We start from the raw sequence: 27,032 nt of genomic DNA, 5'->3' as shown, positions 1-27,032 counted from the left end.
GGTGACCAGTTTACGTGTTTCTTTAGACCACGGCTCCTTTCAAAATCCCGAAAACGCAAGCGTCTGCCAACCTGCTAGCCTTGGCCACTCGTCGTGGGTCTTCTGAGGGGCAGTCGAGAGATGGGAGTGCCCCACAGGAGTGTCCTCACTGTCTCTCAGGACAAGGAGGGGAGCGGCAGAGGTCCGAGCCGCAGGTCACGGCAGCACTCGGCAGGTAACAGACACCATTTCCTTCCTGCCTTAAACAGGGAAACTGTAACAGCATCTCTCTTACTTTTCTTGTTTTTAATTGAGAAATAATTGCCGTCTTTATTCCACATCTCAGTCCAGAAGCATGATATATTTTCCATCGATGACAGTATTTATGTTTCTGACTAATATTTTCTCAATTAAAACGGTCAAGTACAGAAAGTGCTGAAAAGAAAATTAAAATAATTCATAGTCCACCACCACCGAGATTAACAGTTTATTATAGTTCCTTCTAATCTTTAATACATCCACTCCTATCATAAAACAGCCAGACCAGGTTAGGAGCCAGTCTCTGACAGTGGTTACCATGTACACTTAGTTAATGAACTACTCACACTTAGAATCTCTGAAAACCGTAGCTGTTTCCTGTACCTGTGTGAGGCTGGAGCCCTTCCTGAGTTTCCTGAGTAGCCTGTTTCTGCTTTTTGTTTATTTTGGTTATTGGTGTTTATCTCTGCCTTGTATTGTTTGGTCTCTTTCCTCTCTTGTTCTTTGACTTCCCTTTAACCTTTTTATGGCTTGGCTTAAATCACCCTTATTGACATGTCTGGATTTTTTTTAAAGTATACATTTACATTATTAGCATTCTTCTTTTTAGGTCTGTCAGTACTGGGAAATTATCAGATCAACAAGTGAAAACACCTTTCGGTGGACATCAGGGCAGCACGGACAGTTTAAATGCAGAACGACCAATGGATACAGGTAAGAAAAATCTGGTTTCTTTTTAGGCAGGTAATCTGTTTGTTAGTTTCCTATTGCTGCTGTAACAAATCACCACACGCTTGGCAGCTTAAAACAGCACAAGTGTATTATTTTCCGATTCCAGGGGGCAGAAGTCCAAAATGGGTCTCGCTGGGCTACAGTCAAGGTGTAGGCCGGGCTGTGGTCCTTCTGCAGACTCTTGGGGGTGTGCCTGCTGGCCTTGCACAGCTTCCGGGGGCTCCCTCATGCCTTGGCTCTTGGCTCTTCCCCGGGACAGCCAGCAGTGCCGGTCTAGACTCAGACCTTCCGCCTCCGTGGTCTAGACGTTCAGGACCCACTGGATCACCTGAATAATGTCTTTATTTTAAGGTCAGCTGAGTAGCAACCCTAGTTCCATCTGCAGCTTTAATTCCCCTTCGCCGCGTAACACAGCCTGCTACTGGCCCCGGGGGTCAGGACGTGGGCACCCCGGGCGTGGGGGTAGTGACTCTGCCCGTGTGCCTCTGTTGACTGTTCGTGAACCTGTGACCAGAGCCCTTCATCCAGCCCTGTCATCTCATCTGATTTCCTAGGAGCCTGTTGGGACAGGGACTATCCAGTGTCTTGATGATCATGAGTTAGAAGGGATTCTGGCCAGGATTCTTTTTTATCAGTAGGATAATACTGGCCAGAGCTACCCTAAACACGTGTGCACTCTTAAGCATTTCTTACACAGCAAGCCCATCCTGTAAAGAACCATAGGTCACTGAGACCCCTGGCGCTTTCGTAGTTGTTCGGGGACCCTTATGCCCATGGGCCCACACCTAGATGATTTTAGACTGCTTGTCAAACGACGAAACCCAGGGGCTGGTTCCAGACCCTAACCCAGACCTGTTTAACTGGGATTTCTGAGACAGGGTTTGAGGGATCTGTGGCGTTAACAAGCTCCCCATGTGATTATCATGTGATTATTATGTATTTGAGAATCATTGTTGTAACCTCTTTGTTCTTGTTTTCTCTATAATTCTTTGATTGTCTCTCCCATGAGCCTCCAAAGGAGGAAATATCTAGACCAGCAAATATCTGAATGTGGTTTCTATACTCACTCCGCTCTCTTCTTGCTGGCAAGGTTTCTGAAGAGAAGTCTGATGTAATTCTTACCCTTGTTCCTCTTATAAATGAGGCGTTTTTTTCCTTTGGCTTCTTTCAGGATTTTTCCTTTGATTCTCTGCTGTTTGAAGATGAAATGCCCAGGTGTAGATTTTTGGGCATTCTTCCTGCGAGGTGTTCTTTCAGCTTCCTGACCTGTGGTTGGTTCCGCATTTGTTTTGGAAATGTCTTGGTCGTTACTACTTCAGATGTTTCTTTGGTTTCTTTCTCTTTCTCCTCCTGATATCTGTGCTTCACGTAGATCTCTGTAGCTGTCCTGCAATTCTTGGATATCCTGGGATTTTTGTTGTTTTCATTCTTCTTCCTCTTTGCTCTTCAGTTTTGGAAGTTCCTGTTGGCGTATCCTCCAGCCGACTGATCTCCTCAGCCATGTCCTGTCTGTCCATGAGCTCATTGAATACGTTATTCATTTCTGTTTCTGTGATTCTGACTTACAGCATTTCCGTTTGAGTCTCTCTTAAAGTTTCCATCTCTTCTTTTGTTACTCATTTGCTCTTACATGTTGTTTACTTTTTCCATTCGGGCTCTTAACATTAATCAAAGTTATTATAATTTCTGATCTGATAAGTCCAATATATGTGCTATATCTGAGTCTGGTTCTAATGCTTGCTCTGTCTCTTTAAGCTGTTTTTACCTTTTAGCTTGCCTTTTAATTTTTTGTTGAAAGCCAGAAATGATATACTGGATATAAGGATTGAGTTAAACAGTGTTTATCTGGCCCAAAGTCAGGCTGTGTTTAGCATTTGCTGTAGCTGTAGGTATCAGGGTGAACTTTTCTCCTGTGTCTTTTTTTTTTTTGTCTCCCCTGTTGTCTTTGAGTTTCCCTAGATACCCCTTCTTAAATGCCTAACGATATTTTCTTCTAAGAAAATATAAAATATAAAACAGCTGAGCTCTTAGTTTCTCCACATCCTCACCAACATTTGTCATTTGTAGTCTTTTTGATGATGACCAGTCTGACAGGTGTGAGGTGATAATCTCATTGTGGTTTTTTTTTTTGCATTTTCCGACGATTAGCAGTGTTGAGCATCTTTTCATGTGGCTGTTGGCCATCTGTATTTTTTGGAAAAATAACTATTCAGATGTTCTGCCCATTTTTTAATCAGGTTGTTTCCTCACATTTTTATTTCCAGTTCTTCGTTTCCACTTTTTCAAATTATCCTCAGGAACGCCTGCAGTTCATGTATTTTAGAAGTACACAGAAGTACCTGAATTCTAGGCTTTTGTGAAAAGAAGATTCACAGCTGTGAAGAGATTACCTTTGAATATTTTTAATGGAGATCCATATTGAATTTTCTGTTTTTTAGAGTAATAAATTCTTATTGTAAATAAAGAAAAAGAAAAAAAAACGCATACAAAAGGGAAGGTCTCCCTGTAACCCCAGCCTCTGATACATGACGCGTGTGGTGCACTTTGTGTTGCAGCCCCTGCAGGAGCCTGTGGTGTTGCGCCGGCTCCTCCTTTGGGGACAGCAGCGAGTCCCAGAGCCGCGCTGTTCACGGTGGGGTCCCCTCCACACAGGGCCGCGGCCCCCACTTGCTCCCACGTGGTCCTTCGGACGAGAACCGCCTCAGGTGAGGGTGTCTTACTCCACCCTGGGCTCGTGTTTGGGGTGCAGGTTCTGATAATGGCCTAACGGTGTGACATAGTTTCTTTACCAATGACGTGGAGGTAACGATTTACTTTACCTTAAAGGGTCATAAAGAGTAAATGAGGGGACTTCCCCGGGTGTCCAGTGGTTAGGGCTCCCAGCTTCCACCACAGGGGTCGCAGGTTCCATCCCTGGTCGGGGAACGAAGATCCTGTATGCCACACAATGTGACCAAAAAGAAAAAAAAGCAAAAGAGTAAATGAGGCAGTATTTGTGGGGGAAAAAAAAAAAACTTTGTAAAGTGAAAAGTCCTATACTATATAGTTGTGGTGATGTATAATGTTATAGCAGCTTCCCCACGGTGGGGCAGCTGTGCATGTTGGTGCTCCTTAGCTTACATTGAATAAGGCTTATTTTAGTACATCCAGTAAATTTTTTGAAAATAATAAGTTGTTATTTATTTTTGTTTTTGTGGATTTTTTTTAGAAACATAAGTTTACCTTTTTTGGGGTACTTTGAGTCCCTATCTTTGCACTTAATCCTGTATACTTTTAGATATGCTGATAGACTGGGTTTATCATCTGTAATCTATAAATAGGTAATGGATACCAAAAATTAAGAAAGTGTTTAGATTGGACTTGTTATCATTTGACATCATCTTATATATCATACTTTGTGTGCCTTACGTTCTCTTATGCTAAATCAGTTACTAGTCAAAATACCAGTAGATTAATAAGCAGAGGATAAAAATAGATAATGAGAGTGGGAAAAGAGCTGATAATCTTGATTTTAGGCATATTAATTAAGAGTATTAAAGAAGAAAATAGCACATTAAGAAAATCACATTTTATACCTGTTAACTAAGCCAGCATTTAAAACATATAATGCCCAGTGTTGCTGAGGCTTAGTGGGGTCCGTGCACTCACTCATAGCTGTTTAGAAAATAGCATGCCAGTTCTCACAAAGAGCTATAAAAATATTTATAGAAATGTTTGGCCTGTGGTAATCCCATAAGAAAGCAGTCTTATAAAGTATTGATCACAAATAAGTAACTCAAAAGAAGGAAAGATTTCATTATGCTGTTATTTGTGTTATTAAAAAATCAGAAATAGTGTAAGTGCCACCGATAAGCATTTGGGGTATCGTTTAGTGAAGCACCACGTATCCACTGAGGTTTGTACCCGTGAGGACTGCAGCGCAGCAGGGAGAAACGTGTGTGCTAGACATTTGTGTAACACAGGTTTTAAATGTAGCTCCGACGGTTCTGTAAGGCATGGCGGTGAGCACGGGAGAATAAAGCCTATTTGTGTTCCCAGGGAGGGGTCGGGGGCCTTTCTGTTAACGTGTCCTCTCTCCGCAGGGGGCTCCAGCGGCTCCGGAGGCTCCCTGTGCTCCGCAGGCGGCCGCGTGTGTGCGGGCTCCCCGCCTGGGCTGTGCTCAGGCTCTCCCCCTCCGGGGGCAGAGGCGGCTCCCAGCCTGAGACACGTGCCTTGTGGTGCTTCACCCCCCAGCCTGGAGGGGCTTGTCACCTTTGAAGCCCCTGAACTGCCTGAGGAGACGCTGATGGAGGTGGGAAGAGACCTGTGACGTGTCACTAGGGCTACGCCAAGGAGGGTGTTGGTGACGAGAGGGCAGAATCCGAGAGCAAGCCCTCGTGGCTCCCCCACTTTTTCTGTTTGGCGACGTTGCTCACGTATTTTCAGAATAGTGTTGACAGGGACACACGTTCATAACAAGCTTGGTCGACAGCAAGTGACACATACAGATTGTGCATTCTTAATTTTTTAATCTGAAGTTTATATACTACATATAGGACTTTTAAAACATAATCTTTTTCCTGAAACCATAACTTTTTATTCCCAAAGCTTGCTCTTCTTCATAAGATAAAAATGGTACACTTCAACTTAGGTGTAAAAATAAATAATGATGCCAGATTAGTCACACTGAGGAATAAAGTCGCCCCGCAGACAGGACAGTCACGCTTGTGGGCCAGCACCTTCCCTCCACAGAGCCACATGTGTTCACGTGAGGCGTGCAGCGCTCACTTCCAACACAGAGGTGACCTGGGTGGTTCCAGAGCCCGGCTAGCTAGTTCCTCGTGTCCACTCTAGGACCGTGCTCCGTGGGCTGCGTGCCCTCCAGAGCAGCTAGAGGACTAATTCTCTCCCTGCTGGACCTCTCATATTGCTGTTATATGTGAAGGAGAATTAAGTGTTTCACATAAAAGTTATAAAACATTGCATGCAAAATTTTAAGTGATTCTGTAGTATGTTTAAGTTGTAATTTTGAAAATGTGTATAATCTAAGATTGGAAAAGCAATCTTCAGAGTTTTTTCAGCCTCCATCAAATAAGGCATAAATTGTGTTCTAATATGTATTGGAACGTATAGTCTAACTTGCTGTCACAGAGCAGAGAAACTTCAAAAGTCGATTAGTTTATTCTCCTGTCTCCTAGACACGGATTCTCACCCCTTTTTAACCATAAAAGGAGAGTGAGAACCTTAGTCTTATTTGAGATTTCAAAATACGTTTATAGCCAAAAAAGAAATCTCAAAACAACATTAATTCCAGAATATAATACTGCTATTATAACTGTCTATACTGCACTCTTTAAATGAAAAGATCACAGAATTTAGAGCTTTGGTGTTAGGAATCACCATTAACTGAAGAACCACGAGAAATTAAAATAAGTGTCTCTGAAATTGTAAGTCAGTAGAATTCATAAACTGTCAAGAAGTGTGGTTTAGTGTGCAGACTATCCTTATATTCTTGTATCTTGGTATCTGTTTTGTCTTGTTTTTGTCTCATGTATGTTGGTTTAAGTGTGCTGTGTTTCTTTTTTTCCTGGTGGCAGCACAAGGACCTTGTATCTTTGAGGCTGAATTTTGTGGGTGCTCTCATACATCCATACACACAGACACACGACACACTCTTGTTTGGTTTCATTTGTGTTTATTTTCTCACTAGTTTTCTGGAATTTAAAATTTTCCTCCTCCTTTGAGCATTCTGGCATTCGTAACATAGAAAAGCATTAGCAGGGGCCATGGTTTGTGTGCAGAAGTGAGTACGCGCCTCTCCTTAACCTGCAAGTTTCTGAGACAAGTTGGCTTTGCTGCAGCGGGAACACACAGACACCTTACGCCACCTGACTGGGATGCTGCTGTTCACGGAGTGTGTGCTGGACCTGACGGCCATGCGGGGGGGCAGCCCGGAGCTCAGCGCGTCCGCCGTCTCCTTGTACCAGATCCAGGAGAGCGCCGTGGTGGACCAGATCAGCCAGCTGAGCAGGGACTGGGGGTAGGTGCCCCGGCCAGCAGTCTCCAGAGGCTTCCTGCCCCCTGTAACCTGGTGTACGAGCCGGAGGCCTTGTCATCCGCGGCAGGGCACGGCTAGCTAGCAGAGGCGTCAGGGCGTCTCTGAGTTATCGCACGGTGCTCGATTTCGTTGTGAGTCGAGACTCAGAGGTTCTGCAGCCTTGGTGTTGCCTTTCCTATAAATTAAAGTGTTGGGATATTTGATGGTAAAGAGGTTGTATTTTTTTTTTAATTTTATTTATTTATTTATTCGGTTATGTCGGGCTCCTTGCGGTCCTTTCTGGTGTCCGAGGCTGTCTGCTGGTGTTCAGTTGGTTCTCTGTGGGAATTATTGCGTCCTTCGGTGCATTCCCAATGCATCTGTGGAGAGGGATGCATTCCACGTCCCTCTACTACGCCGCCATCTTTTTCACCCCCCAAGAGGTTGTATTTTTATCTGAGTGTGCCCATTGTATTCAAGGTACACACGTCTGTTTCCATTGCGACCCTCTTCCCTTCAGGAGTCGTTTGTGCACTAGAGGGTCGAGGGGAATGATGTTCCCTTGGAGGGGCTGTTGTGATGGGGCCCTGGCCCGTCGATTCACGGGCTGACGCTCTGCTTGCTGTCTCTGGGTGCAGGCGGGTGGAGCAGCTGGTGTTGTACATGAAGGCCGCACAGCTGCTGGCAGCCTCTCTGCATCTCGCCAAAGAGCAGGTCAAGTCCGGGAAGCTGAGCCCATCCACAGGTGTGAAACAAGGTACGAGTGGAGTGTGATGAGGCCCCTGGGGGAACAAGCGCTCCTTTTCCCCTTACACTGAGAGGGGAACTTTTTCATGAGGGGTCGCTGTGTTGTTAGGTCTTAAACGGGAAAAGATGCTGGCCTTTCTGCTTTTCGGTTTTGCCACATAACCGACACAGAGAGCAGTCAGAAGCGCTTTGTTCTCCGTCTCCTCTTGACTAAGAGAACGTATGGAAGAATGATTTCCAGTCACTTTTTTCAGGGATCATTTAGTGTCGCTTTCCTTAAATCAGCAGCAAAGTTGCATGTCACCATGACTCTGTTTCTGGAGGAAAAGTAAAATTCCTGTTTCAACTTTTTTCCAGTTGTCAGAAATCTGAATGAGCGATATAAATTCTGCATCAACATGTGCAAGAAACTGACAGAAAAGCTGAGCCGCTTCTTCTCGGACAAGCAGAGATTTATTGATGAAATCAACAGCGTAACTGCAGAGAAGCTCATCTATAGTTGTGCTGTAGAAATGGTAACCCTTTTCAAGGTGTAATGTCGTAGAGTAACACCGCTTGTCTTTAAGGGCATCTTTTGAATCGCACACCTACTTGACATCATCCTTTTAAAGGGAGTTTGTGCCCCACCACTGCCCGTCCCAGGTGCTGTGGCACCTCTTCCTAAAGCAGTGGTCGGACTTAATTAACATGCAACAAACGTAAGTTGTGTTGGTTATATCACATTTGGTGAAACCTTCCCGTACCTCTTAAAGTTTGCTGACATAAGGCGTGATCCAGTCTTTTCATAGTTTGCATCGAAAAGCTTTCACTGGATCCTCATTTTCTACTATTTAAGAAAATTGGCTTGATAAAATATTAGAAAAAATACTGCTCTGTTACCCAATCTGCAGAAATTCATGTGTTCAGATTCCACAACTGACCTTACTTAAGTATAGACACAAAGTATAATCTACTTTTCCAATTATCTGGTTATGTTAGTGGAAATAAATTGTTTTCTGTATCTTGGTGGAAACATTGCTCTGAAGTAAGCATGAAGTTAGAGACTGTTAAAGAAGTGGTTATGTGGGGAAAAATGATTGAGCAGCCTTATAACTTTTACCCACCCTAACATGCCTTCCTCTCCCCTCAGATTCGTCTGCTCTGAATTGTACTATTACATTACCTCCTTGGTCTTATTTTGAAAGCCATCATAATAAAAAGTCGTATGAAAATAAATTTGGAATATAAACTGTTGGTGAGACTAGTATACGTTATATTGCTCTAAGCTATTGAGCAGCGTGCACTGTGTCAGTCATACGCGTTGTATCGTTTTATACTGAATTAAGACTTCGTAAGACAGATTTTCTTTTAGAAATGTGTGCCAGGAAAGATGTCCTCTTGTAAGGAGTTAGGGTGCTTTCTGTCTCTTCTGATGGGAGAGCCACGTGCCTCCAGCAAGTCTCTCTCTGTGCCCTGGCTGCTGGGCAAGCCTGGAGACCCGTGCCTTATATTTAGTCATTTGCTTCTCCTTCCTTTTCAGGGCTTGGATTTTCTGTATGCATTTTATTTATCTTATTGTAAGTGGCTTTTACGTTTTGCAAGAGACAGAGCATACTGACAAGTGAATTAGGACACTGGGTTACGACAGTCTGGGCAGTGAGCGATTCAGGAGAAGAGCAGGGGGCTGTTGGGGAACAGATGCTCCATAAGCCCGTGAGTGACACTGCTCCCGCCTCCCTGGGGAGCCCCGCCCAGCCCACTCCCGCTCCCTTGGCCTCAGCGCCACTTCCTGGAGGCTGTCCCTAAGCGCCTCTTCCTCCGGGTCGACTTAGACGCCCGCCCCTCGCGTGTGCTCCGTGCCATCTGGGGCTTCCTGCTGGGATCCCTCTACCCCTTGGAGCACACGGCCCACGCCTCCCTCCGGGCTGTGAGCTCACCTCCATCGTGTGCTCGGTGCACACGATGACACTGAGCAGGTGCCCAGTAAATGCCTCCGAATGAATGACTACCACACACCAGAAAATGCTTTGCCGGAAAGAAGCGGCTGAGACGTGGCTTTAACATCATTTAGTTATTTCATTGTGACAAAATCTACTTTAATGAAATGCCAGGTCGCGGGTGTGGAAGTGTATGTCTAGCTTTTTAGTGACGTCTTAGAAGAGCCAGTTTAGAAGGATAAGTCTTACGCATTAATGAGTCTCTGAGTTCAAGAAGGTTATGTTTGAATGCAGAGTAACTCTTTTTGTCAAGAAACTCTTCCTTCGTGTCACTCGTCCAATAGATGATATCATTCTGTCAAACTATTAATTTTAGACAGATGCCATTTAAAGCTGCCTTGCCCAGGTGGATTCATGTTTTCTTGGAAAGGCTGAGAATCTTCTTGCTTGTGTTGACTGGTTCCAGGTTCAAGCTGCAGCGCTGGATGAGATGTTTCAGCAGACTGAAGACATCATTTATCGCTATCATAAGGCGGCCCTTCTTTTGGAAGGCTTAACCAAGATTCTCCCGGACCCGGCAGATATTGAAAATGTACACAGATGTGAGTTGACTTAGAAAGTGGTGTGTGTGTTGCTTGCAATTTCATTGTCTCCTGCTGGTGCAGTAGGAAGAGCATGGGGTTTGGAATCGTGCTGCCTGGGGGTTGCATCTTGGCCTTCTAGCCTTGGGCTAGTCACTTACCCTTTCTGTGGTCTCTGTTCCTTCTTCTGCAAGAGGAGGAGGAGTGCCTGCCTTGCAGAGCTGTTGTGAGGATTAGCGATGATGCTTGTTCAGAGCTGATGGCTTTTGTCATCAGTCTTTAGATTTCCACGCTGCTTTACTGTGTTGGCAGGTGTGCTTGTGTGTGCAGAGAGCTTTATTTTTATCATTAAGTAATAAGAAAGGCAACTATGTTAATCCTCTTTGGCTAGTGACGGACAAGCCCTGTGAAAACCCTGTCACTGCAGATTTGGCGTAGACAGCAGAGCGGGGATGGGTACCAGGATGGTGCTTCCACTTGTCAGATACAAGGCCACTCATGGTTTTTGAGGAGGAGGTGGTGGACCTCAGGAGGAGGTGTGGTCGTACCACATTTTGAAGAGCCACAAGGGGCAGGCAGCTCTAAAATTGTTTGCCGCTGTGAGCAAACTAGCTGTTGAAACCTAAATGTTCTTTCTTTGACGTGTGAATCTAGCTTTTACCACTGTGCAGCACTAAGCTAGACAATTACTAGGCAGGAAGAAGAAAAAGTACTCAGAGCTGTTAACTTTGGGGCAAAGATAGAAGAGAGGTAAGGGTGTAGATGGAGAGAGATTTTTTTCCATTGGTTCTACTTACCTTGGTTTTGAAAATATAAATGACTTTTATTATGAATTTATTTTATTTCTAGATAAAGCTAGTATTGAGAGAAGATTGTCAGCACTCTGCTGTAGCACCTCAGCCTTGTGAGCAGCAGCAGGCCTGCCCCCCGGGACCAGCGGTGGACGTGAGATGATGCCTTTGGGAGCACAGCTTGGGTCCTGTCGCCCCACCCCCAGGAAACTGTAGGTTCCTACTCGGTGACTACCAAAGAGCAAGCAGTGATTTCAAAAAGGAAAAACAATCCCAGAACTACACGTTTGTAGGAAATCTGCCTTATCGGAGAAGTCACCCCTTCCCTTTTTCTTTGTAGAAGCAGAAGCAAGAATATTCCACTTGGCTTTCACTTTGAACTTGGTAAATAAACAGACCTTAGAACTAGAGTCATCAGTACAGTTATTCTTAAGGGTTATTAGGAACGAAGCGGTGAGCGGCTCTTCACGCCGGTCACCGAGCAATGTGTGGGGCTGCACGTGTTCCCTGAGGCGGAAAAGGAAAAAGTACGTCTTGTCCAGGCAGCTTCGTCCTTGGGGTAAGTCTGTCTGAGTCTGAGCACGTGTCCATAAACAGCTCAGGAAGAAATAGCTTAGGAAGGAGGGAAAGATGACTCTTGGAAGATAGTGTGAAATCTTCAGTGTGATCTAATGTGGACAATTAATAATCTTCCAGAACCTTTCGTATTGCACTAATTTATTAAAACAACTGTGTATTGGATTTTGCAATTTAAAACTAACTGAGGCACAATGGACTTGTTTAAAATATTTTTCTTGATTATATATGCATACCCTTTCCAGAATTCACATGTAATCTCTCGTGGACTTTTAAGTGGTAAAAACTTGTGTTCATGTGAACCTTTGCATCTTCTTAACCTGCTCACCTGCACCGGCAGGTCTTCTCGGTGATGTTGTTAGTTGCCGGCTGTGCGCTTCTGTTCGCTTCTGTGCGTGCGGGATGTGCGCTCCTCCCTGGGGCCTCTGGGTTTGCGGAAGGCGAGGCTGTGGGGCAGTATTAGCACAGACATCGCTCCCGAGGTGCTCTCAAGAGTTGTAACAGGGCTAAAGCAGGGTTGGTGACCTGAGGGCTTTACAGTGATGTGGTGTTCTACATGAAGTTAGTGAGAATGAGGTTTGTTTTCTTTTAGGGAAGTGGGCGGCCCTCCAGCCTGTGTGACTTTCGTGTTAATCCTGACAGTTCACCAGATAGCTAGTCGGAAGGACGTGGGCACTTACCATCCCCCAGAAACAGTGCCTACGTTGTAGATTCGTTGGTTTCTTTGACTTACCTGCTTGAATACTTGAAGAAACCATTCTCCAGTTTTAATCCTTTTAGATAATATAATCTGAACTCTGACAGATTGTGCAGAAGCTCTTTGGCATTAATCTAATTTAGTGTACTGATGAAAGCAAAAACATGGCTTTCCTTTACTTTGACAAAGTAATGTAATTTTTACCTTATTTATCTGTATGAAATTCCAGCAGTTAATTTGAGCATTTATTTATATGATGTTTGTATTTTTAGGTCTTTAATACAGTGTTTCTACCTCTCATTTGTAACTGCATGCGTTATTCAAGAAACTAGGTAAAACTGACTGAATTGTTGTGTAATAGCCTTTTTATTATTGCCTGTACAGATGTATATTAAGGTAAATAAAACTGACCAGGTGTTTCTGCGGTAAGGCTGGGTCCCTACAATGGGGCTTGTCAGGCCAGGTCCTTCCTCCGTGAGTGTGGAGGCTTGGTGGTTAACACCCGTTGCCCTGCCCCAGGATGTCGGGTGCTCGGTGACTGTCCCGCAGGCCGCTGGCAGCGTGGGCTGTGTGGTGGGGTCCCTGCTCTCCCTGCAGGGGTGACGCGCACTGTTACTGGTGATGCTCTATTTTGTGGGATGTTTTGGAGTGTAAGGGGCAGTTTCTCATACGTTCTTTCAGTACCTCCGTGTCATCTCATTCATCCTCAGGGGGGCGGGTACATTCCGGTCCCTCCTCCCCTCTCCCCTTTGCTTTATAAAACAGGATGGAACAGGTTCACAGCGAGGAAGTGCCTGGTCTGCAGTCAGAACCTAGGGAGGCGGCCGGGCGGTGCTCTGTGACTGAGTGCATTCTTCTTCTCATGCGAGAAAGGTCAGGCGGTGTCAGGTGGTAGGTGGTGTGCGTGAAACCGCGACGTCTGAACAGCCGAGAAGGACAAACTGTGAACTCGTCGCTGATGGTTCTGATTAAACTTCCATTATCAAGGCCAGTTGTTTTAAGAGATGTTGCCTTGATTAGAGCAATAATAAACAAATGCTTTATGTTTCCATGAGTGTTTTTTGATTTTTGTATCGTCTGTTTCATAAACTAGAAACGGACCCGCCCACACTCGTGGGTTGACACCTGTACCCAGGCCGTGACCTGGGCAGTCACGCAGTAGAGGAGGAGTCTGCGAGTGCGCCGGCTGCGTTTCTGTCATGAGGATTTGCCTTAACGCGCCTGTGCTGGGCCTGAGAGATGTTCCCCACACCCCTTCTCGGGAGGAAGAACCCGAGTGCCCGGCTGTCCTTCTGCCCCTCCTGGGGTCCTGGGGTCAGGAGAGGAGCCTGGAGATGAGGTTGCTGTGCGGGCTGGGTTGCCTCCGTCTCCACAGGTAACAGGAGGGGACTCCAGCTAGGCTCCGGTATGCCGCGTTGTTGACTTGGCGCTAAAGAGCCCTAGAGGTGATGCACGGGCCTCGGGGGAGCCTCGCTGCATCCCCCCTGCACCTCCTGCGGCTTCTGTGAGGCCTGCCCTCCCGTGGGAACGCAGCAAGGCCGGTGTCTGGGCCGGCAGCCTCCTGCCGTGGCCGGGCGCGGCTGAGGAGCCCTGTGCCCCCCGCCGCGTGCCTGGGGACTGCTTCCCCTGGGCCCTGGGCCCTGCCTGAGCCTGCTCCTGGTTTGTCACCGCCCTGGCCAAGGCACTGTCTTTGGAGAGGGGTCAGGATGGCACCGTGCTCTCCCGAATCAGAGGAGACGGCATCAGAAGTGGCCCTCCTGGGAGAACACTGCACGCGGGAAGTGACCCTCTGCCCCTGAAGTCCCGGCTTCTGTGGAAGAGGTGGAGCCACACAGCTGAAGGGGCGCAGGGGTCAGGGCCCAGACTGCTCTGGAGGATGGAGCAGAGGCTGAGAGCCTGCCCACAGCGCGGCCCCGGGTCCCCTCCACGGAGGGCCACACGGCTGTGGTTCATGTGCCCTGAAGACCCGTCGTGTCGTTCAGTGTGTCCTTGTCGAACAGCCTGGAGGAGGGGATCCGAGCGGAGGCTGCTCCCGCTGCCCCCCTCTCCCTCCACCCCAGGCCGTCCCGTCTAGGAGGGTTTGCTCAGCGCAGGCTGCTCTCTGCCTCCTTGGGTGCAGCTGTCTTCATCTTGCATGCCCGCGCACAGCGGTGCGTCCTTGGGCACTTTCCTTCCTAGGCTCTCCACGCCTGTCTGTGTCCGGCGCAGCGCTAGTCCCGGGTGGTGACAGGGAAACCAGTGCCTGGGTGTGAAGGTGTTTGGATGCCCCCAGGCCGCGGGCGGTGGGCAGCCCGCAGCTCCCAGCTGTCCGGGTTGGGCCGAGGCCCGGGTTTCAGGCTCTGGCTGGACACCTTCTGAAAGGACACAGCGCCCTCCCCGGCCGGGCCCTGGCCGCGTGCTTGCAGACGTCCTGTCCCTGTGGACCGGTCTGGCCGTCGCAGCAGAAGGTGTGCAGCAATCTTATGTTCGTTACTTCATTTGATCCTCATACCAACCCTCACTTGCCTCATTTCACAGCTGGAAAAAACAGACCTGGAAAGGGACTTCCAAAGAGCAGGGCCGGGGCCGAGGTGTAGGGGCCAGGCTGCTGGGGGGCTGCCCACGCTGCCCCTCCTGCACGTGCTGGGGCCCCGCCCTGCTCACCCGCCACCTCCTGACCCCCCCCTTTCTGCCGACACCTTTTCTGCCTCTCGGTGCCCAGGAGTCTCCTGCTGGACGCCCCCGCCCCCCACCCCCGCCCAGCGACAGGCAGCAGGTTTCCGGACGCAGGTGAGGTTAGCAGCTCTGCCACCCCCTTGGGGCTGGAGCAGGGGCCCAAGAGCAGAGGTTTGGAATCACCCTCGGCCTCCTGGGGAGGGGCTTCAGGGACATGTGGATGAATGGGCACTTGGCAGTTTCCCTGCTTGTTTGTTTATGGGTCCACGTGCCCCTGAAGTAGACCAGCAGAGACTCGCCGGTCCTGGGTGGGAAGGGCCTCAACCCCAGGTTTGTCAAGGGGACCACGCAGGCCCTGGTGAGACCACGGCAGCACGCCGCGAGCTTTTCCCAGGGACGCGAGCGGCGCCCTCCCCTCGCTCCTTCGGGGGGGTGGCACGCGGAGCCTCTGTCCTTGTCTCGAAGCCCCGAGGCTGCGCCTTCCCCACCCCTGCTGCAAGGTGGGGCGAGGGGAGAGGTGCTGGGCTGTAAGCTGGGGGTGAACCCCAGGGCGGCGCATCTGGGGACCCGCGCAGGTGGCAGGATGCCTTCCGTGGAGGGAGCGTCTGGGGGGGGGGTGGAGGCACGCGCCCGTGCGTGTCCAGTGGGGCGACAGCTGTTCCTTCGCTGTCGGGAGTGTCTGCTGTGGGGTCGAGGGGCCACGCCCCGTGATGCCGATGTTACTGGATGAGCTTGTTAATTTTGTAATTCTTTCACGAGGTATTTTAGGTACGGGAAAACTAACGTCAGATCATCAGCTAGGAAAGGGATCAGCAGTAACCACAGCAGGTGAAGGGAGTGAAGGTGGGGAAAATGCTGGGAGAAAAGAAGGAAATTCGCCTCCCCCGAGAGCCCTCACCCGTCTCCAGTGTGAAGCCTTCTGTGAGCAGTGGAGTGAAAAGCCCCCTGTGCAGACAGGCCGAGGGTCCTGGTCTTGGGGGTGGGGTGGGGGGAGCCGTGAGGGAGGCCGAGGCTGGGGGCCCCTCCCGGGTCCCAGGCTGGCTCCTCGTCACGTCTGGGTTCTGGAGACGTGAACCTTCCTTTCTACTGAGAATGCGCGAAGGTAACGTTTCTTAGACAAGTTGATCCTGAGCACACGTCAACGTTTATTCAGTCGCTGACGACGGAGCCAGCGTGTGATAAAAGCGGTCGGTTCAGAAAGGACATGAAAACGGGGGATTCTTGGGAAACAGGCTTATCACATAAGCAGCACCCTTCCATGTGGTCACGGACGCATCACCTGCTCCTCTGTAACGTCGCATCAGAGAGGAGATTGGACAGGACGGCTGAGACACTCTGTGTCGCCCACTTTCCCCATCCAGGACCGAACGGCCCGCACCATCGGCACCTCCTCAGCTCTGCTCTCGTGCTGCAGAATGTAGCCGGGGCCGCCACAACGCACCTGAAATTTAAGTTTCCTGTAACTTTCATGTGTCACAAACTATCCTATTTTTTTTTTTCTATCTACTTAAAATGTAAGAACCATTCTTAATCTGTAGGCCGTGAACAGACCCGGCCCGCAGGTCGTTGTGTACACTCGCGGCGCCCAGATGAGCCGCAGAGGAGCCAGGCATTGAGGGCATGTGGTGGCGGACACAGGCCCCCGGGGACGTGTGCCCCTCGCCGTGCATGGTGTCAGTTAACACGGGTGTGCACAGTGTCCGTGGGTTAGCAGCACAGCCCTGGTGATGGTTCTGCTCTTAAACATTTCATCAGATGGTTAGTAAACACACAGCATGCAAAGTTTGCACAGTTCTTAGTTTTGGAACATTTTGGGGAGCACTTGTGTTTCTGCTTCTCCGACAAGTGAGGCACTTGTTACTCCTGGTGTGTGGGCTTGGGCAGGTCCCCTCGCCCCCTGGGCCTCCTCTTTTCTGTCCATTGAAGATCAGAGTAGCACCTTGGCGCACAGCTCTCGTGGGGAAAATGCCCTTGGCACAGTAACAGGCACTTGAGGGCCTGAGGAAAACCTAAGCACACGAGCTCCTGGGTCCCCACTTGCCCCCACCCCCAGAAGCCCAGCCCCTTCAGAGGGAAGCAGGGAGGTGAATCTTGCATCCCATTCCTCCAGGGAAACTGCCCCAAGGAGCTGTCTGGACCCCTCCTGAGGCTGGTGAGACCAGCCTTTGCCTTGAGAGTGGGTGGGGCATGGGGTCCCAAAGGAGAAACAGAGGGTCCTCAGAGGAAAGACTGCCTTTGGTCTCCCACTGACCTCTGCCCCCGGGGGCCTTCATGCTCTTGTGTTGAGTTTGGCCCTGGAGGGGCTTTTGTGGGCGAGAAGGGCCAGGCCTCCAGCCAACCAGGGTAGAGAAGGAAAAATCCCAACTTGCTCTATGGTTGGGTTTAGGGTGAATGCCTGGAACACAGGGAGGAGGGGTCTGGTTTGAGGCAGGGTCTAGGGAAGGCGTCTCCTTCTCTGTGAGATGTCCCCTAGGCCAGAGGTTGACAGATAAATGTCAAGAAACAGTAATATTTGACTTCAAGTTTGGTCTTTTCTCCTGCTTTGTTTGTTTTTTAATTAATTTATTGGCTGCTGTTGGGTCTTTGTTGCTGCGTGCAGGCTTTCTCTAGTTGTGGCAAGTGGGGGCTACTCTTCGTTCTAGTGCACAGGCTACTTGTGGCTTCTCTTGTTGCGGAGCACAGGCTCTAGGCGTGTGGGCTTCAGTAGTTGTGGCACATGGGCTCAGTAGTTGTGGCTTGCGGGCTCTAGAGCACAGGCTCAGTAGTTGTGGCGCACGGGCTTAGTTGCTCCGCGGCATGTGGGATCTTCCTGGCGCAGGGATGGAACCCGTGTCCCCTGCATCGGCAGGCGGATTCTTAACCTCTGCGCCACCAGGGAAGTCCTCTTGCTTTGTTTGTTATTCAGAACTGTTAAGCACCTGCTGTGCTGGGGGAGAGAGGCCTGGCTGCCCTTGCAGGGTGTACCCTTCAGACAAGAACAAGAAGGGCGGTGAATGTGCAGAAGAGAGGTGGGCGGTGCTGTCGCTGTGGGGCTCGTGGCGGGGGTGACGGGGCCAAAGTCGGGGAGAGAGAAGTGGCCGTTGACCAGGTTAAGGAAGGAGGGGAGGGTGTTCTGAGAGCGGGGCGAGCGTGTGCAGGGGTCCCGTGGCAGGGGAAGCCTGCAACAGTGGAGGCCGTGGCGACACGGCAGTCGTTCTCTGTCCCAGCACCACTGGCTTTTTGCAGTGCAGTGACCAGTTTCTGAAATTACCCTGTTTATATCTTTACTTCTTGTTCTATTCACCTCACTAACATGTCAGCTCTCTCCGGCCAGGAGTCTGCCTTGTGAATAGGACAGCGCCTAGGACAGTGCCTGCCAAAGAGCAGACGCTCAGCACATATTTGTGGGAAATGATGATGTTGATGATGCTGGTGGTGGTGGTGGTCCTGGTGGCGGTGATGGTGGTGGCGGTGATGGCGGCATTCTAGGCGGACAGACACTGTGTGCAGTCCTGTGCTGTCGCACTTCCAGGAGTCTCCACACGTGGATGCGTGAGGACCTGTGAGGAGACTGAAGTCACTTGCTGAATCTCGCGGTGGTCAGTGCCTGCGGCAGGATTCACCTCAGGCAGGCTTCCCTGAGCCTGCGCCCTGACAGCCCACCGCAGGATGCAGGTATGGCAACGACCCTGCTTGTGTGCAGAGACTGTCCTGTGCTCGTCCGTGCACATGTGAGCACGTCCATCCCGTGATGGACACGCTCTCGGCACCAGCCCTGCCTAACCGAAGGTCAGGGTGTGGAGTCAACGTGAGTGGCGAGGAAGGCTGGGGAAGGCCCCCTTGCAGCCGTAAGGTTTGCAGCAGGGGGTTGGCCTGATTGAACTGGCGGGTTGGAGAAAAGATGGGACGTGGCATAAACGGATGCAGGGACACCTACTGAAACATCCTCAGAGGAGAAGATGCCTGCTTTTAAGAGATAAGGGGGAGCTGAAACCCAGGCGACTTGGAGATGAGTAGGGTGTAGACATGTCAGGTAAGGCTCTCCATTGCTAGAAATTGTGTCTGAGTTCCTCTTTGCTGTGTAACAAAACCACTGCAAAAACAGCGGCTTGACACAGTACACACGTGTTATTTCTCATAATTCTGTGGTCCAGTTGGGTGGCTCTGCTCTGGCTCTGCGTGGCTGGTGCTCAGTGGCCTGGGGTGGCCTCCCCTGTGCTTGTGGGTTTGCTTGATGTTCTGCCGTGGACCACCGGCCCAGCCCCATTCAGGAGCCCCCGGCGTCAGAGGACAAGGCCCGGCACTCCACTCCTCGGCCCTGCGGAGCTGCATCTGCCCGTGTCCCATCAACCGAGTCCAGGTTCGAGGAGGGAAAGTAGACTTCACCTCTGGGGAAGCGCAGCAATGACCTACCGCAGAACCCTGTGCTCACCCGTGGGAGGAGCCCCTGCGGCCGTTTTTACAACCTGCCGCGAATGGAAAGGACTCTGGCTACTTTAAGCTGAACGGAATTGGTAAAAACGGACTGTTGTAAAAAGAATTTTGGGGAGGCCTGGGAACAAAATCAGAAATCAAAGCGCAGGACGTGCAGGACAGTCATCGCCCTGCTGTGACCCCGCGTCCGCTGCTGCTCTGGGGGTTCATCCTGTGGCAACCCTGCCCCGTGTCACAGAGGAGAACCCCGGGGCCACCTCGCTCCTCCCAGGTCACACACACAAGACCCTGTTTGCAAGGCAGATCATCGCCTCTGTGTGGAGGGGAGAGGTCCAGGATAAGGGTCTGTGCAGACATCTGGGCGGTGGTGAAGGCTGTGCCGAGGGGCCTAGGAGAGAGGAGGCTGGGAAGTCAGAGTGAGGAGGTCTGGGGTGGCCCGAGCCGATGACCTGGGGAGTGGCCACCAGGGGGCGCACCTAGCAAACCAGGTCGCGGAGACTCATCCAGCGGTCGACCGGCCTCTGTCCGACCTGTGTTCGCGCCACGAGCCACAACCAGTGGCCCGGAGGCCCGGCCAGCAGCAGCCCTGCCGCGGACCCCCAGGTGGGCTCCCAGATGGTCCCGCAGCAGCTCAGCACCCGTCCTCCTGTGGCCTCCCCTGCCCCCCACCCATGCCCCCTGAACTCACTCCCCAGCGAAATCCTGCATAGGAGCCTGTGTCTCGGCTCTGCTTTCTCGGGCCTGAGGCCAAGACGATGCTTCAAGCCCCCAGCCCCACCCCCACCCCGCAGATGGAGGGCCGAGGGCCTCTGGCACCCGCCTCCAGCAGGACCCACGGGGGACTTATATATATCTTCTCACTGGGGGACAGGGGGACAGCGTGACATCGTGGATGGTGTTTGACACCTGAAAAGCCAGGGGGCCAAGAGGTCGTACCTGGCCAGCGGCCCTCAGACACTTTGCAGTGTTTGCAAAGGATGTGCGGGGGTGTCACAGGGGGAGGTGTGGGCTGGGGTCCTGGCCAGGCTGGTGTAAGGGGACCTTGGCAGGAGACTGGAGGCACTGTCAGAGGGGGAGGGCACAGCCGTCTGCCTGAGAGGTGGAGTCTCCTATGTCCTGGGGACGGAGGGGTTGGGGGCTCCCCCAAACCCACCCCTTGAGGGAAAGAGAAAGCTCTGGACTCTGCCGTGGCAGAGGGACCCTCCCTCAGACCCGCAGGCAGGGAAGCTTCCCTGCGCCTCGCCTGCCCCACACTGGGAGCGGCTGAGAAGGGGCTGGTCTGTCTCCCAGGCCCAGCCCGGCGGTGCCGAGATGCTGGCTGCCTCGACGGAGCACGGCTCCTCTGCCGCGGGGCCCGCTCTTCTCTCAGCATCCCGAGAGTTGACAGGTCCTGCTTCCCCTTCCCCATGGAAGACCCTTCTCCCTTTTATATTTATAAGTACTTTGGGCTCATTGCAGAAACCTTTACAAGTACAACTAAAAAGAACAAACCTCCCATCACCCCAGAGATTATATTAACATTTCAGTTCATCTGCCCAGATGATTTCCCTGTGCAAACAAAATCTTCTATGAAAATAGAATTACAAAGTGGAATTGGTTCCTTTTTAGAAACAGAAGGAGACCAGAAATAGACGGTAAGGGTGTGCTTGCGATTCTTACAGAATTTTAATACCATAGCATGTAAAAAAAATAGAATTACAGGGACGTCCTTGGTAGTCCAGTGCTTAACACCACACATCCCCTGCAGGGGGCACGGATTCAAACCCTGGTTGGGAAACTAAGATCCCGCGTGCCAAGCAGTGCAGCCAAAAAGAAAAAAAAAGGTGCTTCCTACACCTCCCCAGGGTATTACTTTAAAAAAAAAATAGAATTATAGAAAATGTGCTATTTAAAAACTTGCTGCTCTTGTGTATGAATATTTTATGAACATCTGCCCTCTTAGGATCTGAAGCCGTTTGGCTGCACCTTCCCTGATTTAACGGGTCCCGACCTGCTGGGCTGGGGCGCTGCCGTCCCGTGCCCTTCGCCGGCGGTGCCCCGGGAGGCTGCTGGCACCTCACGGTTCACTCACTTCTTTGGTTTCTTAGATAAACTGCGGTGCGGAAGCTGCGCCCAGGCCCGCCGCCTCTCTCTGCCCCCGCGCTGCCCAAGCCCGTGGCTTCCGGGACGCGATCCTGTTTTCCCTTCCGTGGCTCTCGGTGTCCCCCCGCGGGGGAGCCCGTGTCTGCACTGGGGCTCTGCCCGGCAGACGCTCCCACGACCACCAGACAGGTCTTAGCGTGGACGTCCCACAGATAGCTCACAGTCTACATTTCTCTCCCTTAGGGCAGAGAACGTACTCTGTGGGGTGGGGTAACGATGGACACGGGTTGTGACACCTCTGTCCAGACCCACAGAGTGTGCGAGACCACGAGTGGCCCGCGTGTAAACTCTGGGTGGTGGTGACGTGTCCACGCAGGCTTAGCGCTTGTGGCAAATGTACCACCTGGGGGGGCTGTTGCTGGTGGGGGAGGCTGGGCATGGGGGGGAAGGGTGCATAGGACCGCCCTGTGTCTTCCCCCCCAGTTTTGCTGCCTAAAACTGCTCTAAAAAGTCTTAATTTTAAACAACGAAATGTTTTAGGAATACAAAACATATATATAAAAACAGTTAACAGCTGTGCTCCCTGCACCCAGCTTTAGAGATTGCATACATGGAAAGCCCCCCCCCCCCCGCCATCTGTTCCTCTCCCTGCCCCCGAAGGTTACCGCTGTCCTGATGTCACCCTCCACCCTTGTCTCTCAGCAAGCCCAGCCTTGCTCACGTAAGGCCGGAGCTGCTTCACACCTGGACGAGCGCTGGGCCACTTCCCCTGACGCGCTGCACGGCCAGCCTTGGGTTCTGTCCCAGGTGCGCCTCCAGCCGGCCCCGTCCCTGTCCCTCCGTGAGGGTGGGGGCCCGCTCTGCTCTCCGTCCACCGCAGCTCTGGCACCGGCACCGGCACCGGGGGGCTCCGTAGACGGTGCCTGTGCGTTTGCTGCGTTACTGGGTCCACGTGGATGGGGTTTGTACAGAGTTTTTTCTTGTGGTGACACACACACGACGTGAAGTTCACCGTCTTCACCATGTGTAAGTGCGCAGCTCAGTGACATTAAGCACATCCATGCTGTCGTGCAGCCGTCCGCACCGTCATCGCCAGAGCCTTCTCGTCTTCCCAAAGTGAAGCTCTGTCCCCGTGAAACCCTCACTCCCCACCCCTCCCCCAGCCCCGCACACCCACCCCGTCCCGCTGTCTGTCTCTGTGGATGTGCTGACTCCAGGGACCTTGTGTGAGTGGAGCCACTGCGCTCGCCCTTCCACCACTGGCTTAGTTCACTTGCACGATGTCCTCGGGGGCATCCCTGCTGGCGCAGGGGCAGGACTTCCTGTGTCTGTGAGGCTGGATGAACCTCCGCTGTGGCTCATCGCGCAGGCGGCTTTGACCGGGCCATGCTCTCCAGCGGCTACGTGGCCCTGAGAGCCACTGCCGGCCCCTCCCCAGCATCACCTGGAGGGACCCAGGGGAAACCGGCGTGAGTGCCAGTGTGGGAGTCACCGACTGTCCACCCCACCCAGGGGTCCCAGGGCCTGAAATGCCCCATCCCGTTGGGCTCCAACTGCCCCTCCTTTGTGCTCTCTGGCCCTTTGCCCCATGGAGACCTCGCTCAAGGGCAAGGGAGAAAACTGACTCTACCAGCATCTCTCCACCATGGAGACAGGGAACTAGAAAGCGCGGCATTTTAAGAGTCCAGGAAGTTGTGAGCCCAAGGGGGGCAGTGCGGCCTTTTCCCTTCCTTCCCTAACACGCACCCCAAGATGGAGTCTGCACCTCTCCAAGCCAGCCGAGGGGGGCCCCGAGAGAGATCGGGGCGCCCAAAGGGGACCCTCCTCACGCAGGGGACGTGCTGAGCCGCCCTCTGTCATCGGCGCTGATGCAGCTGAAGAAAGAGCCAGAGAGACGGCCGGGCAGAGGGCCCCGGCCAGCACGTGAGGGGAGCGAGTCTCCTCCAGCTGACCGCGCTCCGAGACCATCTGGCTGATACCGGGGGGCTGCCCGCCAGGTGAGGGGACCCCACGGAAGGTGCGGTGGAGGGTGGAGGCTGGAGCTGAGGGTGCGGGAAAAGCTCTCCTTTCCTGGGACCTGTGTGGTGGGCAGGAGCTGCGTGGCCCCTGAGGGCCCACAGAGGCCCGGGGGAGCACGAGAGAAGTCCAAGGACTCCGCCCTGGTGCTTTCTCCTGCCAGCCCCCATGCCAGGGGACGGGGCCACAGGGGGCCTCGGGGGACGTGCTGGGGGAGGGGGTGCACACGCCAGAGCTGAGCTGGCGGAGGCCATGCCCTGGCATCAAAGTGCCAAATCAGGCTGGACGGAGCTTTGGGCACCGGAAATGGACCAGGAAGTGATGGGAGCCGCTTGGAATGTTTGAAGGGACAGAAAATAAAGATTTGAGGAGGCACAGCCAGAGGCAGGAATTGAAAACAAATTAAAAAGCCGTTTTGTATTCATACCTCACTTGGTTCAAATCCTTGTCTAGAATTAAAAGCAGAAAGCTCTCCAAGGGGAGAGGAAAGAGTGCGGGGCACAGATGCTGGGAGGGAGGACGCGACTCACCTGAATGTCAGGACCGTGGTGGGGGTGGGGGCTGAGGGGGGTGGGGGAGGAGGGGGAGGGTCCTAGAGCTCCTCCTGGGGCAGCAGAGGGTCAGAGCAGCTTAGGGAGGGAAACCGTTGGGATTTTGCTGGCAGTTGATTGTAGGAAAGTGTGTGTCTGATTACAGAGCCCGGAAGGAGGGCACCATCAAGGCTGCGAAGGTGGAGAAGAGCTTACAGGTGAGCAGGGAAAGGGAGGGGCAGAGGCCATCAGGGAGGAGAGAGGACTCGGAGAGTGAACACGAAGGAAACAGGAAGAACTCGATGGAAAGTTCCAGTCCTTGTGGTGAAGCAGAGACTCTCAGAAGGGCATCTAAGACAAACGCTCCCCTTGGTGTTTACAAGAAATGCATGTACAGCAGCAGGACCAAGAAGGGCTGGAGGTAATGAGGTGTGCAGACAGGTGCAAACAGAAACAAGGCAGGACCGTCCGTACTGTTAACATCCGACAAGGGGGCCTTTAAAGGTTGAAACGTGTGAAGAGGAAAAGCAAAAATTATAGTGAGGATCAGTCATAAACTTGTACGAACAAAGCAGAACGGGGTTAAACACACAAAGCAGAAGTATTAGAACTGTAAGGACAGCTGGATAAAAACACGGTCATCAGGTAATACACGTCGCTCAGAATTAGGCCAAGTGAATAAAAAGGGATGAGGTCCAGGAATAATCAGTACATTTGATTTAATAGGTGGAGAGTCTTACACCTATGAACAAAAACATACATCTCATTCCTGTGTCCCTGGAACGGCTACAAAAATTATCTTATTTGACCATAAAGAAGGCCTGAACCAATATAGAAAAGCAGAGAAGGCCATATGTTTATCATAATCTGAGAAAACTGGCAGTAGGTAGTACAGGTGTGATGGATCTAGTGTTAACTGCTTTGGTGTTAGGAAACACACTTCTGAACAACAAAGAGGCCACCAAGAGGGAAATTGAAACCTATCGGAAAGCAGGGAAAACAAGAATGTTACGTTGTCAGACCTCCAGGACACAGCAAAACCGTGTTCAGTGGAAAACAAAGACAAAGGCCATCAGTATTAAAATAGGAAAACAAAAGTCAAAGGACCCACTTGCTCAGTTTAGTACAAAAAGAAAGTAGGAAGATGGAATTAATGAAGAAGAACAGAAATGAACCAGAATCCTACACTCACGCTTTTCTTAGAAGATAAGTGTGGCCCGGTCTTTGCAAAAACTGATGAGCAGATGAACGCGAGCTCACCCTGACTTACACTTTCCTTGTGAAAGAAAAACGAGATACGGACACACACAAGATGAAGATTCAGGAAGGACACATTATGAGAGATTCAGGAGGTTAAAACGTTTTGAGGAAACTGTATTCAGCACTACGGCAAAAGTCCGAAAACCCAGGGGGAGATGGGTGAGGCCGAAGGGTGTGAGCCTCTGAGGGCGTCGAGAAATCAATGCCAGGTGAGGCCTGGCTCTGTCACTTACCAGCTGTGTGACCTCAGGCCGGTTAGCCTCTGTGCTTCTGTTTCCTTATCTATAAAATGGGCATAACAGTTCCTACCCCTTGGGCGGTTGTGAGGATTAAATGAGCCCACGCAGGGAACGTGCACATTATTGATAAAATAGTCTCCTTTGGGCTCAGAGTAAATAATAAAATAATGCAGATCTGAACGTCCTGAGAATTAGCTGAACCATGTAGGATTGGAGAGAACTCTCCTCGTTCGGACTGAAACAGAAGAGTTCTCGTTGACTTTACGAAACCTTGTGTGCAGCAAAAGATGCCGTAAGTCCAGTCCATGGACAAGTGACACGTGGAGGAAAATGCTGGTGACTCAGCGGCTATGATAGCAAGAGCTGTTAAACGTTGACAAGGAAAACAGAAGAGAAGTGGCCCGGGAGGCGGCTCGGGGCGAAGGCCGGCGCAGGTGCAAGGACCCGCCAGCCTGCCTGCCGGGGTCAGGAGCAGTGGAGAAGTGGCCTGACTGGACCACGGCCCAGACAGCCTGCTGGCCTCCAGGGGCTGCCTTGCGGAAAGCCATTGGGCAAGCGTGCCAACATTCCTGAGAGTCTGTTACGAAGAAATAAAAACACTGGTAAGTTCAAGGAGGCTTCTGGAGCATCTGTGAAAAGCTGGAAGCCCAGTGGCTCCCCCTCAGCAGAGAGCATTCTGGTCCCGTGCGCATCAAACGTGGTTGATGTTAATACTGAACAGCCACGAGAGGGGACGGGGTGGATCCCGCCGTCCCCCTGCCTGGGGGACTGTGCCCACCACGGAGGCAGCTGGGGGTCAGGACCCGCGTCCGGTGAGACCCTGTTTTAGACACATCTACAGCCCCCAGTGTGTCATGTATGTTTAACTGTATCGGGTGTTATGTAAGCACTGGGAGAAACCCAGGTGCACTCTGGCATTTCACGGGGTGCTGAGAGGGCAGCTCTAAAGACGAGTCATCACATTTGTGCAGGTTCACAGAACTTTGTGTGATCAGCGTGCAGAAATAAAACGGAAAGATTCTTGCCCTTTTAGACTTGGTGTGCGATGGGGTGCACTTGATGTGTTTGTCCGGAATCGGCGTGCGGCTTCCCACGCTCGGAGGAGAGGAGCGCCCGGCGGGCTGAGGCCTGCCCTCCGGTGGGTGGGGACTCCGGGCGGGTCCAGGCCAGGAGCCCAGCTCACCATGACTTGCACTTTGCCGGCCGTGCAGCCTGGGCTGCCCTCGGTTCCCACTCCGCCTGGCTTCCTGGGTGCTTCCTGGGTGCCAGCACGGGGGAAGGTCAGGGTCAGGTGACAGCAGGGGACCTTTACAGCATCCTTGGGGGAGCTTCCCTCTTGCTCCCACTGACTCCTGGGCTGCACACCTGCAGCTTCTCTGACCCAAGTCTCTGCACTTGGGGTGGAAAGAGGGGAAGAGGCCCCGGGGTCCTTCCTGTGTTTTCCTGGACACACAGCTGGTACCTACTCGCTTTGCTGCTCTCTGGGGAGAAGCTCTGTAAACAGTAGCTGAAATCCCAGCATCCTCCGCCTGGAGGAACCCAGG

General features: G+C 51.6%; 1 protein-coding gene across 4 annotated transcripts in view; it reads left to right on the top strand.

Annotated features, from left to right (window-relative positions):
• Positions 1-11,430, top strand: part of ULK2 (unc-51 like autophagy activating kinase 2) — a 62,276-nt gene extending 50,846 nt beyond the window's left edge. For all 4 annotated transcript variants that reach the window (XM_057714849.1, XM_057714848.1, XM_057714851.1 and 1 more), the window contains 9 exons: positions 27-214; positions 848-951; positions 3,525-3,674; positions 5,052-5,260; positions 6,810-6,988; positions 7,624-7,742; positions 8,090-8,247; positions 10,115-10,250; positions 11,079-11,430. In XM_057714849.1, coding sequence (XP_057570832.1) covers positions 27-214; positions 848-951; positions 3,525-3,674; positions 5,052-5,260; positions 6,810-6,988; positions 7,624-7,742; positions 8,090-8,247; positions 10,115-10,250; positions 11,079-11,137 — 1,302 coding nt within the window. In that variant the 3' untranslated portion in view covers positions 11,138-11,430. The remainder of the gene's footprint in view (positions 1-26; positions 215-847; positions 952-3,524; positions 3,675-5,051; positions 5,261-6,809; positions 6,989-7,623; positions 7,743-8,089; positions 8,248-10,114; positions 10,251-11,078) is intronic.
• Positions 11,431-27,032: the final 15,602 nt, after the last annotated feature.

The sequence above is a fragment of the Hippopotamus amphibius genome, chromosome 17 (assembly GCF_030028045.1).
Source record: "Hippopotamus amphibius kiboko isolate mHipAmp2 chromosome 17, mHipAmp2.hap2, whole genome shotgun sequence".
NCBI lineage: Eukaryota > Metazoa > Chordata > Mammalia > Artiodactyla > Hippopotamidae > Hippopotamus > Hippopotamus amphibius.
The sequence above is the reverse complement of the archived record's forward strand: the minus strand, read 5'-3'. Positions and strand labels throughout refer to the sequence as shown.